The sequence below is a fragment of the Pocillopora verrucosa genome, chromosome 5, assembly GCF_036669915.1.
Source record: "Pocillopora verrucosa isolate sample1 chromosome 5, ASM3666991v2, whole genome shotgun sequence".
Lineage (NCBI taxonomy): Eukaryota > Metazoa > Cnidaria > Anthozoa > Scleractinia > Pocilloporidae > Pocillopora > Pocillopora verrucosa.
The window spans coordinates 295813-311233 of record NC_089316.1 but is presented as its reverse complement, the minus strand read 5'-3'; the positions used below and the strand labels follow the sequence as shown (position 1 = coordinate 311233).

Below are 15421 nucleotides of genomic sequence, written 5' to 3'. Positions count from 1 at the left end.
GTGGCAAACGCACGCAAAATAGTTAATTCAGCAGTCCCTCAAAATATTTTAATTGACTTTTCAAGAGGCAAAGAAGTCTTTGCATTCAGACCCTCTCCAAAAAAACGTTGTGATTGAATAATGTAAATTAGTCCCGAGAAAGACAGAGAGATCAAAGTCATCAGTTTTTCTCATGAGATATTCAAATTATCCAACCACAAAGACTTCCTTTTTGATCTCGTTTGAGCTCCAATAAAACTGCGCATGCTCTGAGCATCTCAATAAGCTTTTCATATCTCTGAAGTTCAAATATTTGTTCTCCCATTGTTCAAGTGAACCTTTTGCAATTCGCTCGACCCCAAAGAATATTCATTTGATCCTCTTTGAGCTCCAATGAAACTGCGAAGGCTCAAAACATCTTGACGAATATAGAGTTAGAATGGTTATCGTTTTACGGTGAGTGAATGATGAAAAAAATATGTTATGTAGGGAGCACAATGACGTGAATTTACCTCGGAGCCTAACTAATCTCAGAGCAATCAGTGACTTTAAAAAAGTCACGGCTCAATTTTTTCACTTCGTTGGCACCTAGAATGTTCCTTTTCATAAAAAAAAAACAACACACAATTATCAGGGGGGTTGCTTTGGGTGTTTTCACGTAAGAGTAAAACAGATAAAAGATGAGTGACATAAATTTAGTTCCGTGACGTGACGTGAAGTGACGCGACGTGACGTGAGTTGAAGTGAAGTCGAGTGAGATGAAACGAAGCACACAACTGACCAGCGAAGTCTTTTCCTCTGTTGGAATAAAGGGGGAAATTTTCTAAAGAAGCTGCGGTGCTGCGTCGGCGGAAGAGTATAGCAGGGTAGTTAAGTATTATCAACTGAGTTTATAATACTGAATTGGCCACCGTTAGGAGTTTTAAAGCTGAAGTTTCAAACGTTTGCCCTTTGTCAGAGCGAATTTCCTTTTTTGTTCTGCTTTGCTTTGCTTTGCTGACGAGAATTGTTTAAAAGTTTTAATTGAAAAAAATATGGAGTTAAAAATAAACGGAATCTTTCTGCTTATAACTCACACATAGACTTGAGAGTGACATCATTATCTCGAATCTTATTAGCGATGCGAATGAAAATTTACCTCCTCTAAAACAGTGTTGTAAGGAGATCATTTCGGTAATCTGCTGAAATAAAGCACCAAAGAATAAGGCCTTGTACAGATTATAATCGTCTGTGGCGGTTAGTGTCTTTCGTAAATCAAGACTCTGTCAATCGTTTTTCACTTACAGTCTTCAATGTCTCTTCGGTATTTGTAAGCTATTTTTATCCAAGAAATATCTGTGCCGTATATTTGTAGCAGAGCGTAATCTAACATCACCAAACAAGAAGATCAAGTCCTAGCTGAGTGTCTTCACATAATTGTGAGTAGGACATTCATATGTCGGTTTGAAAAAGTATCATTCTTATTTTTCTGTTTTCGGGCGACGCTGAACAGGATTTTAGAACATGCTGAGGATCATTCGATTGCATTCAATCTGATTGGTTCTTAGTGGGGTTCATATTTTTCTTATCCCTACCCAAAAGCAAGGTAACACTTCTGTAGTTAGCGGATTACATCCCTAGCTTCGTTACCAGTTTTCATAAAAACATTTCATTTTGCCGGCTGGGCATACTTTCAAGAAAAACATTTTTAAGTAAATCAAGACGAGTAATAACTTATTAATCCTCTCTTTTCTCTCTCTCCAGTAACTTTGGTTGCCAGCAAAAAGATTGTTTTCGAGATCAATTTTTGGTAGCAAATGTGTCATTATTAAATTGGTTGACACGCAGCCTAAATCCGTTTGTAATTTACTTCAATCCTTCACAAAAAGTAACTCTTTGCAAGTCTGTTCAATTTGGTCATTTGTACCGTAATTTGCACAACAAAATCCGAAGGAATTCAACGAGAAAAAACTGCATTAAATTCCATATGGTTCTCAAAAAGGTCTCACTGGACTTTAGTTTTTCAATCGAAGAAAGACCAGATTTACGTACGCCATTGCAGCAAACAAACGAGCAAACTCCCACAACTTTAAAGCATCCATTTGAATTTACTGATTATTACTTTCCTTGTCATTTACTGACTGAGCAGAGGTATTCTTCGTATATAAATCATCGATGGAAAAGAATTATCCTTGACTTAAGATCACTGAATGTTTTTGAAGAAAACATTGTCGTGACATTCATTAAACTTGAGTTCGTTCGCAAAACCAGTACCGTTGTTTTTTTTTTTCAAATGTGTACACGTGCTTTTCGGTCTTATACTCTCTCTAATTGATATATGTCAGATTGTGACAGATTCTTGAGAAAAAAATTTTTCGAAGTTTGTTTGGAAACCTTTTAAATCACCTTTATCACTACGCAAATAAAAATATTTCGGTGAAACCTCTCTCTTAATTTGTATTACCTCTGTTTTAACTACCATTTACTCGCTCAAAAATTGAAGGATCTTGCCGTAATTGCAGCCCTGAATCATTCGGGTTCTTTCGTTAAGATTAAGAAAAAATTAGAAGTGCTATTTACCAGCCTAGGTCGGTCCTTAATGGGAAAAATTGTGCCCTTTATCTTGAGTACAGTTTTCCCAGATTTTAACTGCCCAAAATTCCCAGCTTTTTCATTTTTACTTCCGACACTTCACATATAATATACTTCTAAATTCATATTCTTAATCATCTTATTGTTGATCTAAACATAATTCAGCCGTGGCTGTAATGTTGTAGTAAATAAAGTATCTAATCAACTCGAATGATTGACAATGCATATTAAGCTAGTATAATCTCAACAAATGCAATGAGCTTGTCAGGGAATTTTTCTCGATTTAAAGCTAATCTTCTCCCTTTTTCCGTAAAATTTTTTTTTAGCAAAACGGGGATTTGCTCCTATCCCGATCTCAAAAACCCAAGGTTAGTGCACTTTTCAAACTCACGCGAGCCTCAAGCTAAGCTATACCCAATCAGCTATGTATATGATATTTATTTCTATATTCATGTTTCGATATTTATTTATTCGTCCATTTGCTTATCTATGTATTTATTGATTTATTGTCATTTTTATCGACTTTGTCTGTGTGTTTATCTTTGAATTCACATGTTTTCTTTCTCTTTGCTTTGTTTCAATCTATATCTTTGGTTGCATTCCAGCATTTCCTCTGATAATATCCTCCACAAAAAGTGCTCCCTGTATATTGTTAGAGTAGAAAAGAAAACTTGGCAGAGATATAATCACTACTCTGTTGGTTTATGGTGAAAATTATGAAGAAAACGAAGGCAGTGGAAGACTTTTTAAAACTGTTTGAGATTACGTTGATGTGCAGACTCATAAGGAGCCCATCTAACTTAGATGGATTTAATTGAGTTAAACTCCTTTGTTTTCTTTGGTATCTTACGCTTGCGTTCATCGACACCTCGCGGCAAGAGACGTGCTTCTCGGCGACGGGAATGTTGCCATGGTTTCCAACTGTGGCATGTCACTAGATGTGTACGGAAGTGTTGAATACGAAAACGTATCCGGGATATGGCCACTATACTTGATCCTTGTTTTCTGAAATTGCAACCTTTAAGTGTCTTTATCAGTCAATTATCAAGTATTATAGTTCTTCCTCTTGACTAGGGAATATTATACCAGTTCATTAGGTAGCTCTTGAGTCTTTGGAATTCCGCATATACAACACGAAGACAATTGTGCAAGTTGTATACCATAGAGAACTGCAGGACATTTTTGAGAAGTATCTCAGTCTGTTCGCTTCATATAGTTTTGTTTGTCATTACCTTTCCTTTTATAGACTGTTTCGATCTTGATGCAAAAATATTCGTTTTTAACCGACCTGCGTTTTAAAATGTCTAAATCAAACAAAAGTTAAATTTATGTATGACTAATTTTTCTGACAGGTGGTCATTTGGAATACTATAATGGGAGATTGAGTGTGGAGGTAAAGCACTTACTTGAATAATCAGGAGAACATTTTGGCCATCAGTGCTAATGTAAATATATTTTTAAGAATCCCACGTGAGTGGGGCCAAGAAAGGTTATACGCAGTTATAAAGTTTTTAAGTCATATAGTTCCATATAAAATCTCTTAGTGGGTAGACATTTATCATAATTAATTGTTACTAATTTAACTAGGATAATTTCATGGTACCATGGCGAGAATGTCTTTTTTCCACAAGGTAATATGCTATATACTTGTCTTGCAACAAATTATCACTTTTTTAAAGGCAGGTCGAATTTTTGCACGGATGCTCAAACGCAATGTAATCATCTTTGAGCTTACAGGTATCCATTTTTTCAGAAGGCTTTTATGAGGACTCATAAAACTGAAATCTTTTTCCGTTAATAGTTACAATATCATGAAATCGTGGTGAAATTTGGAGCCAGCAAGGCTTCCATTATTTTCAGAGCTAATGAAGCTACTTGAAAGAGTACTTATTTAATAAAAGACATACTACGATATTCATGTATTTACAATTATCAACTGTTTATTTACAGCTAATTTCGAGGATTGTGTAGTAATAATTAACGGCGGGGAGATTGGTCGTTTAAGGTATTCGCTTTACTATGCCCAGTTTAATGCTTCCTTCCTACTTAAATAACAGCAGGTTGTGAAATAACACATTTATGAGACCTTAGTCAGATGTGATGTCATTGATATACTTCAAATTAAGGAATGCATGCGCGAAAGAATAAAATGACGCAAGCAGTCATAGGCCAGCCAACGAGTCATCTATCGGGAGGACCTGTATAGAGTTGATCTTTGGCCTAAAGATAACAACAAGAAAAAGTGTTACAATACTAAATAAACAATAAGTGAAATTTTGCATTAGTTATATTGTTTCACTTTATCATCTTTTCGATCCTCTTTTGTTGTTCTGTTTTTTTCTTAATGCGCGATTTCGTTTTTCCATTCACAGAGAAATCATTCTTAGAGGGGCCTTTTAAAAACATCAGATCAGATCCTGAAAAAAAATCACGCCAACCATTTGAATCAGCAGATAAATACTTACATTCCATATTCTTTACAAAACAAATTTTATTTCTATTGTTTTCCTTGATTTATTTTGAAATACAGACGACATTTATGTTCCAGCCAGGGTTAATCAACGATCATGGACAAGATAACTGGATTTTTCTTGCGTGAATGGATAACCTAGCTAATTTTCGATATATAAAAAATTAACATTTCCATTTTCTGGTAACAAACCTTCCTGTTTCTTTCAGCAAGTTTATTTTTTTCCCTTTCCTGCTCCAGAAGATCTCTACAAACAGCGTCAGAAATGCAATCACGATACCAACACCAAGGACAACATAAACTCCCAGCATGCTTAGCAGGCCGATACGCTTGCGTGACAAAGCTTTAACAAATAGGGAATAAAAAGAAAGCTATAAATTGTAGTTGATGGTGCATGCTTTAACCAACATCGTGGGTTTGTGTGCCGGGTTTACCTTACTTTTAACATTCTTAAAAGTTAAAAATGATATAAAGCGCCGATCGTGTCTGGGTGTGGGTCATGCATAATTCACACCCCTAAGGAAAAGATTTATAAAGCTTTATTAGGAAAATATGCTTCGTCAATCTGAGGATTCAGAAATGACTGCCCCCTACCCGTTTCTTGTTCCTCAGGACATCCATTACCAGCATTCCACCATTTTCGTTTCAACGTTTCCAGGAAGTTATTCTCGTGAAGACGTAAAATTGCCAGAGTGAAATCTGCAGTGTGTGGATCATTCGCTTGCAAAGCCAACGAAAGTCCCTTAGCTGTCGTCAAACCTGGAACTGGTAAAAACGTGTCCTTGTGAGATGTAGTAAATGCAAAATGCACCGTTTGATGATAAAAAGTTCATTATTTCAATGAAACGAACATAACTGCGTCAGAATATTTACAACCGAATCTGATGACTCCACAGAACTGTGGAAGTGTCCTCGATATCACCTTTTTCCAACAGGTCCGACAACGTAATAAAGATTTAGAAAGAGGGGCCTGGAGAAATTGTGGTGAGATGCAAAGCTTACTCCAAACCTACGACAAATGGCAATGAATTATAAAGGATCTGCTTAAATCAAAGGACATAAAGTTAAATTCCAAAATGAGAAACAAGATGACAATATTCTCTTGCATCATTTACCAACTGTGAGATCACATGGTGGTTGATTTGCGACATGACGGAGTCCTGGCCCATCTGCAATAAACACGAACTCTTCTCTTTCTCGTACAAGCTGAGCAGCTTCTCCATAACTCTTTATCACGTTATCTGCCGCTTTTATTCGGTGCCAGATCGTTTGATATGTCTCGTATTGACTTCTTCTGAATGCCTCATAGGTGCTTGACGACTGCACTACCCCTACTTGATATGAAGACCTCACGATATCTTCGAGGTTATTAATAGGACTTTCTGCGTTTTTTACCGTAAAGAAGGCCGCAAGGTTAGCTGTGTATGTTGAAACAGATATCAGGATGGTGAACCAGTAGCAGCTAGCGAGAATGCGACCTGTGAGAAACCAGGTTAAAATATACTATTTCAAGTTTTTCGACCAATCGTAGAGCTTAAATTTTTAAAACACAAATAAGGTGACGGAACACTCCCTGTGAGAATAAAGACCAATGTAAGTAAGACCCAGATATGTTCACTCAACATGGGAATGTGAGTTATTTCAACCTTAGGCTTCAGTGACCTTTTCACGGTAAGGGCAAGCTTCTTATAATGCCGAGACTTCTCGCGGGGATTGGCAGGCTACAATTCTATTTTGTTACATATCAGCTCTAAACTCCCCGATATCACCTCCCTCACTCCCCGACCTACCATGGGAAGGGATTACATAGAGGTTAAAGTACGGGAAATAGGAGCGAGTTAAACGGTTGTATATCAAAAACGAAAACTCACAGGATGTCAAACAACAAACCAAGAAGCGAAGTACTTTTGTTTCATTAAAACCTAATTCACAAACTTGGGTATTTAGAATGCATCCGTTGATTCACATACAAATCCTTATAGTTCGCCTTTTGTGCAATCATAGAGGCTCATTGGGTGAGCTTGAGATTTGAAGGCAACAACTGAACATCTTACCTGACAAACTACGGGGTGAGTTGTCGGCCCCTTGCTGTAGCATGCAAGATAAAGCAAACCACACACTGTTGAAGAAACTAAACTCCTCAGATGTTCCTTGGCCATTTTCATCTTTGTATCCATAAGGACTAAAGTAATTTATTACAAACACAGCAATAGAGATGATGAACAGGCTGGTGAGAGTAGCAAACCAGACGTAATTGTCAAAAGGATGCATGAACTGTAGAAGGTCAACTTTTCCATCGGAAGATGTCTTCTTCAGCAACATTTCCTCTGTGTAGTACATGTAAGGAACTGTGAAGTCAACAACTGTCTCTCGATGTTCAGTGATAGTTAGATCTGCCACAGCCATATCAGCATTCTTTGGAACAAAGTAATCAAAGAGAACGACTATGTTGCCAGAAGACAGAGTAAGTGCATGGTTATTTGATAAAGAACCAACGAGTTCATAAGGTAAATTGGCCACCCTAAAGAGTTCCTTAAGCTGACGTTTCGAGCGTTAGCCGTCGCCCTTCGCTCTGATAAAGATTTAGGACTTAAAAAGACAGCTTTAGAAGCTCTTTAAAGTGGCCAATTTACATTATCAGCTCAGTTGATAAAACCAGATCATCTTATTATACCCCCCATCTCCCCATTGACGCAAAACCACAGTTTCTTTCAAAAAAAATTACCCCTTTATTCATTTAGCAAATATCATAGTCTTAACGGTATTTGAACTAAGTATTGTAGCCGCGCTAGAAAGTTAAGGTGGAATACTTTAGTTTGCCAGTCACAAGCCACGTTAAAATTGATCGATCTGGCTTACCACTCTCACTATCGATTATCATCAACAGAATGAGGACATACACCCAGAGGGCATGATTATTCTACGTCACAAAGTGCATGTTTGTCATTCTCAGCACAGATAAAAATTAAAACAGTGACCCTGTAACCAAACCTTGTATAACAGCTCCCCAATAATCCCATTCCAAGTTCCATTGTCAGTTTCAGCGCCATAAAATCCATCCGGAGTGAAATAGATTTCGTAGGTAAACTTGAGATTCCTCACCAGTTCATTGAGCAAATCAATGCAATATCCTGTATAAAAAACTTCGCCATTTTCTTTCTTCCTGCTCATCATAAAGGGGGCAGACTGTTTTCAAAAAGAAAGACCTTTTTTTGGTCATAAAAACACAAATACAGGACAAACTTTTATCTTACTTGATGTGATTACAAAAAAGTATTTTTCACGAACATGAATACGTAACAGCACTGATTACCTCTGCAACTACAACTCTGAGCCTTCTCCCTTCCAAACTTCCTGCTCCGAGCGGTGTCACCAGGTTTTGCGAGATATTTCCAAATATAACTGCTTTCATGGTTGAATTCCATGTACCTACCTAAAATAGGAGGAAGATACTATAAAACAGGAAATGAGTGAAAGACGTAGCAGCGACTCTACGGCTAAAGTGCTTCAAAAAGCACATGCAGTAGTATTTGACGTTTCGACAACCTGAGTGAAAGTCATCATCAGAGTCAAGTAAATAGTTGTTGTCAGTGGAATATTATAAGTCCAGTTCGTATAAAGTGATTGGTCAGTTTTGCTGTGATGTTATTTGCTGTAAGACTCGAGTGATGTAAGTTGGCTCGGTTCGTTTGCGAAGTTAATGTCGTGAATAAGTCGTTTGTATGGTGCTTGTATGGTTGCCACTTGCGCAGAGTCCCAGTCGATAATGTGGTTCGTGAGTCGATGATGTTCAGAAATGTGATTGCTGACCCCAGTCACCTTTCCTCTTCGCCTGCTTGTGTTCAGTCAGTCTTTTTTTGAGGTTTCTACTAGTCTCCCTCCAAACAATAATTTACCTTTGTGAAAGAGTTGCCCCGCAGATTTATAATTTCGAGGTTGATTCCTGTTCGTTTTCCATAATCATCAAAATGGACTGGGCCTGTTAAACCATCCATACCAACCTGTGATAAACAGCACATTACAATTCTTTTTTTTTTCTTTTGTTTTTTTTTTTTTTTCACTTTTTGTGTTACGGTGACACAAGCAGTATATACATCAATTTTAGAAATATCTACTTAATTTCATTGAGACCGCACAAGTTGAGATTTCGCTTCAGCTTCAACATATTTTTCCGTCTAAAACCACTCTTAGGCGAATGGCACGGACTTTGATTTCGTTTGTGTGGTCATGTTACAGTATTTCATTTCTCTTCGACAATTGACCCAGTGAAGGACCGGAAGAAATGTAAGCGAATCGAGGATGAAGGTTATGTTTACGTGAGTAACACAAGCGTTGCTCCAACATGTAATTGCTTACCCCTCTCATGCAAAGTAACGCGGCTGCTCTATCTTCTGGATGCACTGAGGACCCGTTGATTGACAAACAAGTTTGATCATTGACTGCCTGGTTTATAACTTGGGCTGTATCATAGGCAACAGCAAGGAGATCCTAAAGAATCAATTAGTTTGGACTTTTATTTAATGACACTGTATAAATTTCCTTGATGTAGGAATCAGCCCATTCAATAAAGCTTAGCAAACAACACCCTTTGAGCAGACCTTGTTAGTATCACTATGGATGTGTAGTAGGTTTTCTAATTCCTCTGATGCTGGGGTCGGAACGTATGATAACTTCACTGCTATGACAATATTGGACTGGTGGGAAGTTAAATTCAATGGAACCTTAAGAAAAGAAATTCAAAAATTAATTAGTTCCATTAACTAACTTACCACTATCATGGAGCGAAACAGAAATGCTTACAATGATAACGGTTTCGTAAAAATGAAGTACAAACTGGTTTAAAAAAAGAGGCATATTAATAAACGCATTCCAAAAGAGCACAGTCACTGACCTCTCTTTGTATAATCCATTTATAAATAATTCCATCTTTATGTGGGCACGGCGTCTGACATAGAAAATGAAAGCAAAAATCTTTGGCATGAATTCCGTGATAATTATAAAGGTAATTGTAGCAATTAAACATAAAGAGGACCTTTCGAAATTGTTTAGCGAGAACTGAAGATAGTGATATATCAGTTTAGCGAAACATGAATTGAGTAGTAATTGAACTGCGCACCCTGTGCTGCGCATAAAAAATCACGTTACGAATAAGCGCGCGCATCCCGAGAATATGGTATTATTTTTCGATCAATAGCGCAGGTAAAGAGGTAAGATGGTTTTAAGCTCTTGAACGAGCACGATGACTTGTATTTTTCACTGCATTATTTTGGTACACAAATTAAAAGAAAAAAATTAATCTAAGGGAAAATAAGAGATAGCTACAAGCGTGCACGAAGCCCGTTACTCGAAGTTGCAAATTACGACCCTGAAAGCAACGACTCGAGGCACGTTTGGAGTCGATGTCGTTTAAAATTCCGAGATCTTTCCACAAAATTTATAGGAAATTGTTGTATACGTTCGAGAATTACCACAATTTTTTTTCAAGTGTTATTGTAGAAAGCCTTGCTAATAGCTGTCGCAAAATGTAGAGTGAACCGGTGAAATGACGCGCGTGATTAATGCCAGTACAGGCATAAATGGGGTAAGTTTTGCCCATCATATCTCTTAAAAAAAGTACTGCGATCTATCTTTTTTATTCTATTTTTCGAAACAGTTATTGGTGGGAAACATTTAAGGAAAGTTTTAAAGAAATTCTTTGATAACGTTTTTTTAGGAGGAATCACCTTAAATCAGTATGGTGTTAGCTCCCCCATTTTATTTCAATTAAATGCGGTGTACATCTATGATGAATAACTCTTACTCAGTCGACTCATTTCGATACCTGATTTAACATGAACTCCATATTTTCCTTGTTAACGTAAAGCAGAATAACTTCAGCTTTATAGAATCTTATTTCGTCCATCGTTCTTAGTGCTCTTGTCCTTGAATCTCCATTTTCTCCCAGTTGGGAAAATTTGACCAGACCCACCACCAGCTTAAATCTTCTTGACAGCGTGCGAAAGTACCCCGCCTCGTGAAAGCTGTCGTCTGAAAAAAAATATATGATAGCAACTGTTCAGAAAGAAAACTCTCTAAACATCATGGAAGGACATCCAAAATGACAATTCATATCTACATTATTTTAAAATGATTTGAATATCAGATACTAGAGGAAAATTACCATCAAACACAAGCACCACGCTTCCCCATCCAAATGCAGTTAGTAGGTCGAGTGTGGCATGCGCGTAGTCTTTGTATCCTGCTGACATCTGAATCGCTTTTTCACATTGCTCAAAGGGTCCTTTATTGTCATGGAGACGGACAAGAGGAATGTTCGTCACTGTGGACAATGCGCATGCGCGCGAGTGGCTGTCACTTTCATCAATAAGTGCAATCACATTATCTTGAAGAAACGCTAAAGCTGTGATGAAAGAAAACTAATCATCAACGATTCAGGATTATTACTGACAGCAGAACATAGAGCGTTATGTTTGTCGCAATGAGGTGGTTATCAGGTGGTTTATTTATTTTATTCCTTTCCTCTTTAAAACAAATCGATGACTTGCCCAGCACCTGGCTATCAGTTAGTTCACGCCTCAGTAGAATAATCACCTCCACTCACATTATTGCCATTTCCAGGGAATCGACTCGGCAAATTAAAATATCAGTGGAACAACAACTTCCCCTTTGAAGCATAAAAATCCAATTTTCACTGCAAAGAGATGAGTCGTGTCTTGAGATACTTTGTTTATTACCCTGGCAAATGATTCAAAATTAAAGATGTTGCTTTACCAGGGTGAACACCGTAGCATTAAAACTCTGACGAAGCAGTTGTGCCTGACAAACGTGTAATCATCTACTTTGATAATTTACCTTGACTGAAAAGGTTCGTGTTTTTTGAAATGTTGTACTTATTTAACACCAGTGAGATATTGCTCAAACTCGATGTCTTGTTAATGACAGTGTCTAAAATTTCTTCAAATTCTCCTCGATCTCCTCCGAGAAAACCTGAAAGAGAATGATTGATGTTTCATGGTATTTTCCAAAGTCTTGTAATAGTAAGATTCCCTGATAAATAAGTACAATAACTACCCAAATCATGATATTGTTCACATTCATGACTTAATGTTTTCTTTAAATATAACACCAACTTTTTTTTTCTTATCGACTCACCGCAAGTAAATATTTTGTCTGTAGGATATATGTCTTGAATACTGGAGACAATCACCAGTGCGAAGAAAAAGTTTCTTCTTTCCATGTTTAATTCTGAGACAAAATTACCAGAATTTATTTCAATAACAGTTTTGTAGCTATTGATTTATGCTTGTAAACAATTATCTTTGATTAATGTCTGGGCTGCAGCATTTATAATGCTAATGTAATTCATTGACTTCTACTTTATCAAGCCAACTAATATCTTGATTATACACACAAAAAGGAACATGACGGGAGTCATAGGTAACGTGTTTATAAAAAAACAGGAAGAAAATAAAATTATGCGATAAAGCAGGTAAGAATCTTTATGATGTTACTTTGTTAAGGCATGTAAATTATACTCACAACTTTAATAATAAGAATTTAGAAGACTTTAAAGTAATCATCTTAAAATGGTTTTAAGTTGAACATTTTAATGGATTTTAACGGCAGATGGGAACAAAAAGATCAAATACGACACTCAAAGTGTTCTCAGATGTTCTTGATATGAACTGTTTTCGCTCAGTAATTATGTCTACCTTTCATTAATTTGGACTGAGATGACTGAATTATTTTTTTCTACCTTAAGGTTTATATCTGGTGACGACTTCGCTTTGGCGCATTCTAATAGTCTAGTATTGCACATGATATTGTTGGATAAACTAATAAATCCATCAACCTTAGGACAAAAAATTTTTTCGAACGTTCTTACTGTCAGGAAAAAAGTATATTTCTTTCTGCTTAAAGATATTATAACGTAGGTGTTGGAAAAGGTAATGAGATGTACATAGCAGTTTAGCACCCTCCTCACGAATTGAAATTTCAGGCTTGAGATATATCTATGATATTTCATATATATATCATGTCAAGAAGCCGATAAAAGAATAATTGTAAGTATCTATATAAGCCACAGATCGTTAACATCAGCCTTTTAGTCTATTTGTAAGTTTTTTAAAAAAATTTTTATCGTGGCTAATTGAATTGTTATGTTTCTTCCTGTTCGTTCTCTATTGCTTTGGGCCTTCTATCGACATTATGTCATTGGCAATGTAGACACAAATCTTAGGGATAACTTACTTTTGGTTGTAGAGTACAGTAATTATTAATTTAACTATGGCCACTGCATCAGACGCTGCATAAGTCAATCCATCTAAGTGCCAATCGGTGTCTCGGACCTGAGTTTTTCACCTCGCAAAAAAAGTGTTACAAACAGAATATCACAGTTATCACAGCTAGAAAAAAAAAATACTAGTCTTAGTTCAAATGACTTCCATTCTCACTATACTACTTTGTTTGTATGGCCTTTGGGGTCTGTTTCCATTTAATGCTAAAGCTGTTTTTTGAACGATATTACTGAAGTGACCTGGACGCCCATTGAGAACTTAACAAATGCTTTGTACTTTATTTTGACCATTGTAACTCCGTCATTGCCGTGAGTATCACAATAAGTCACAAATTTAACTCAAATAATTTGTTTTCAAAGAATTCCTAACACTAGAGTCTTAACTTAATCTTCCCAAAGCCAACTTCTGAGAATATTTCGTCTCGATGGCCATTTTAGGAACAGGATATTCGAAACGAAATTTTTAAAATGAGTTTCTCGTCTCCCTGGAAACTATTGGTGCCACTGCTGTTTGCATGCATTTACCTAGTCTCTTCAATTTTAAGCTTTTATGATAGACCTAAAATAGAAACAGCAGGATGGTAACCACGACTAATCCGATCATCGAGGATATACAGCCAAAAAGAGGTAGTATACAAGAGGTTTTGTTATCCATCGTTTCCAATTATTCGCTTGCCTGACATGTGCTTTTTATTGATAAACTAGATGCTTGTTCTAGGTGTCAAGTGCAGATAAATTACTCCTTTGGGTATATGGCCGAATTAGACTGTCAGTATAATTGAACTCAGAACCCTTCAGAAGAATATTTTTCTGATTTTCGAGCTCTTGCTTTTTATTGATGAGTTTGTCCCTTTTTTCAGACGATTTTCCTAAGGTCTTAAATACATACATCTTTTCTCTTTTTTTCAGTAAACAGCATCTTAACACTTTTGAAACTGAAAATTTGATTGCTTAAATTGCTCTGACTGGATCTGTCTCAGCCAAATAACGTTGCGGGTGTAAAAAGTAATGTCAAATAAAGTTAGACTCCGACAAGGTAAAACTCGGAATATAAAAGGTTTTTTTTTTTTCGATGAGGGATTGTAGGCAAAAAAAAGACAAAGATAAAAAGTCAGTAACTGGATTCTTGTGGGAAACTTACGTACATAGTAAGAATACAATCAACTCCTGCTTGGGATTCATGGCTTATTTAAAATTGCATATCAATTAATAAATAATCACTTGAAAAGCAATTCTAATAAGTTCCAAACCAAAACAAGGAAATCTGCATAACAAGGAGAAAATTTAACACTCAAATTCTATAACATTAATCATGTTTCTGATGCTAGGTAAAACAATTTTTGTCTTACAGAATGACTTAAAGAAAGATAGTCGGGAAATTAAAGATATTTCTATTTTAATGGGATTTGCAGGAAGTAAGTGCAAAGTAAAGATAGATTTTGAGAGCGTGGTATTCAAAAAGCTGTCAATTCTATTATCGCGGTTGTTTTTTTGGTTTTGTCTTTTTTAGATCCGGATATGGGTGCAACACTATAAAGAATTAGGATAGTCTTATGTTTCTCGATATTAGTTCATTTTTCATGATGTTACAAAAATACCAACTAATAACTGAACGAATTCAATGAAGAGTTCATGATATTAACACCGAATCTAAATTATAACCTGCGTTAATGTTGGCAAATAATCAAAGTGACCATTTTTTAAGGCTGAGTCCTCGCAATTAGAATCTGAGGAAATCTTTTTAAATTTATAGATACACTGTTGTGAATTTACAATTCTTACCCGCCAGCTCATGAAGTAGCTGCGTGTTTCTGGTTATTGCAAGGTTTTATTTTCCTTTCACCCTCAACTCGTGGCCCGCTGACGACTATTAGCGGTCACGTGAGATTATTTGTGAATACTCATACCACATACCGTTAGGCAACCAGTTACCAATTGAAATAATAAATATTTAACAAGTGTAATTTAATTGCAAATAGATTTCAAAAGAAACTATCAAACAGTTTCTGAAATCATTGCTATGAGAATGAGTACCTGAACAAAATATGAATTGATTTTGGAAAGTTCTCATCTTACAAAATATCCGAGTTGTTATTCATTAAGGA

The 15421-nt window shown here is 36.3% G+C and overlaps 2 protein-coding genes and 1 long non-coding RNA gene across 3 annotated transcripts in view; 1 reads left to right on the top strand and 2 right to left on the bottom strand.

The window, feature by feature from the left end:
* The window catches only part of LOC131790905 (muscle, skeletal receptor tyrosine protein kinase), a 28629-nt gene extending 27945 nt beyond the window's left edge, over positions 1-684 (bottom strand). The window contains exon 1 of the mRNA XM_066166862.1: positions 492-684. The gene's annotated coding sequence lies outside the window, so the exon portion shown is untranslated. The remainder of the gene's footprint in view (positions 1-491) is intronic.
* LOC136280938 (uncharacterized) lies at positions 301-4519 on the top strand. The gene is made up of 3 exons (XR_010717482.1): positions 301-435; positions 2877-2918; positions 3156-4519. It is a non-coding gene; the product is annotated as an uncharacterized lncRNA (long non-coding RNA).
* A 143-nt stretch (positions 4520-4662) lies between these two features.
* Positions 4663-12257, bottom strand: LOC131790951 (glutamate receptor 4). Its single transcript, XM_066166865.1, has 15 exons — positions 12173-12257; positions 11873-12007; positions 11181-11420; positions 10842-11047; positions 9912-9965; positions 9619-9741; positions 9377-9508; positions 8917-9021; positions 8334-8453; positions 8012-8206; positions 7075-7435; positions 6136-6498; positions 5615-5785; positions 5213-5363; positions 4663-4770 (listed from the first exon to the last, which is right to left on the bottom strand). The coding sequence occupies exons 1-15, from the start codon at positions 12255-12257 to the stop codon at positions 4713-4715; spliced, it is 2499 nt and encodes an 832-aa protein (XP_066022962.1). The 3' UTR covers positions 4663-4712.
* Positions 12258-15421: the final 3164 nt, after the last annotated feature.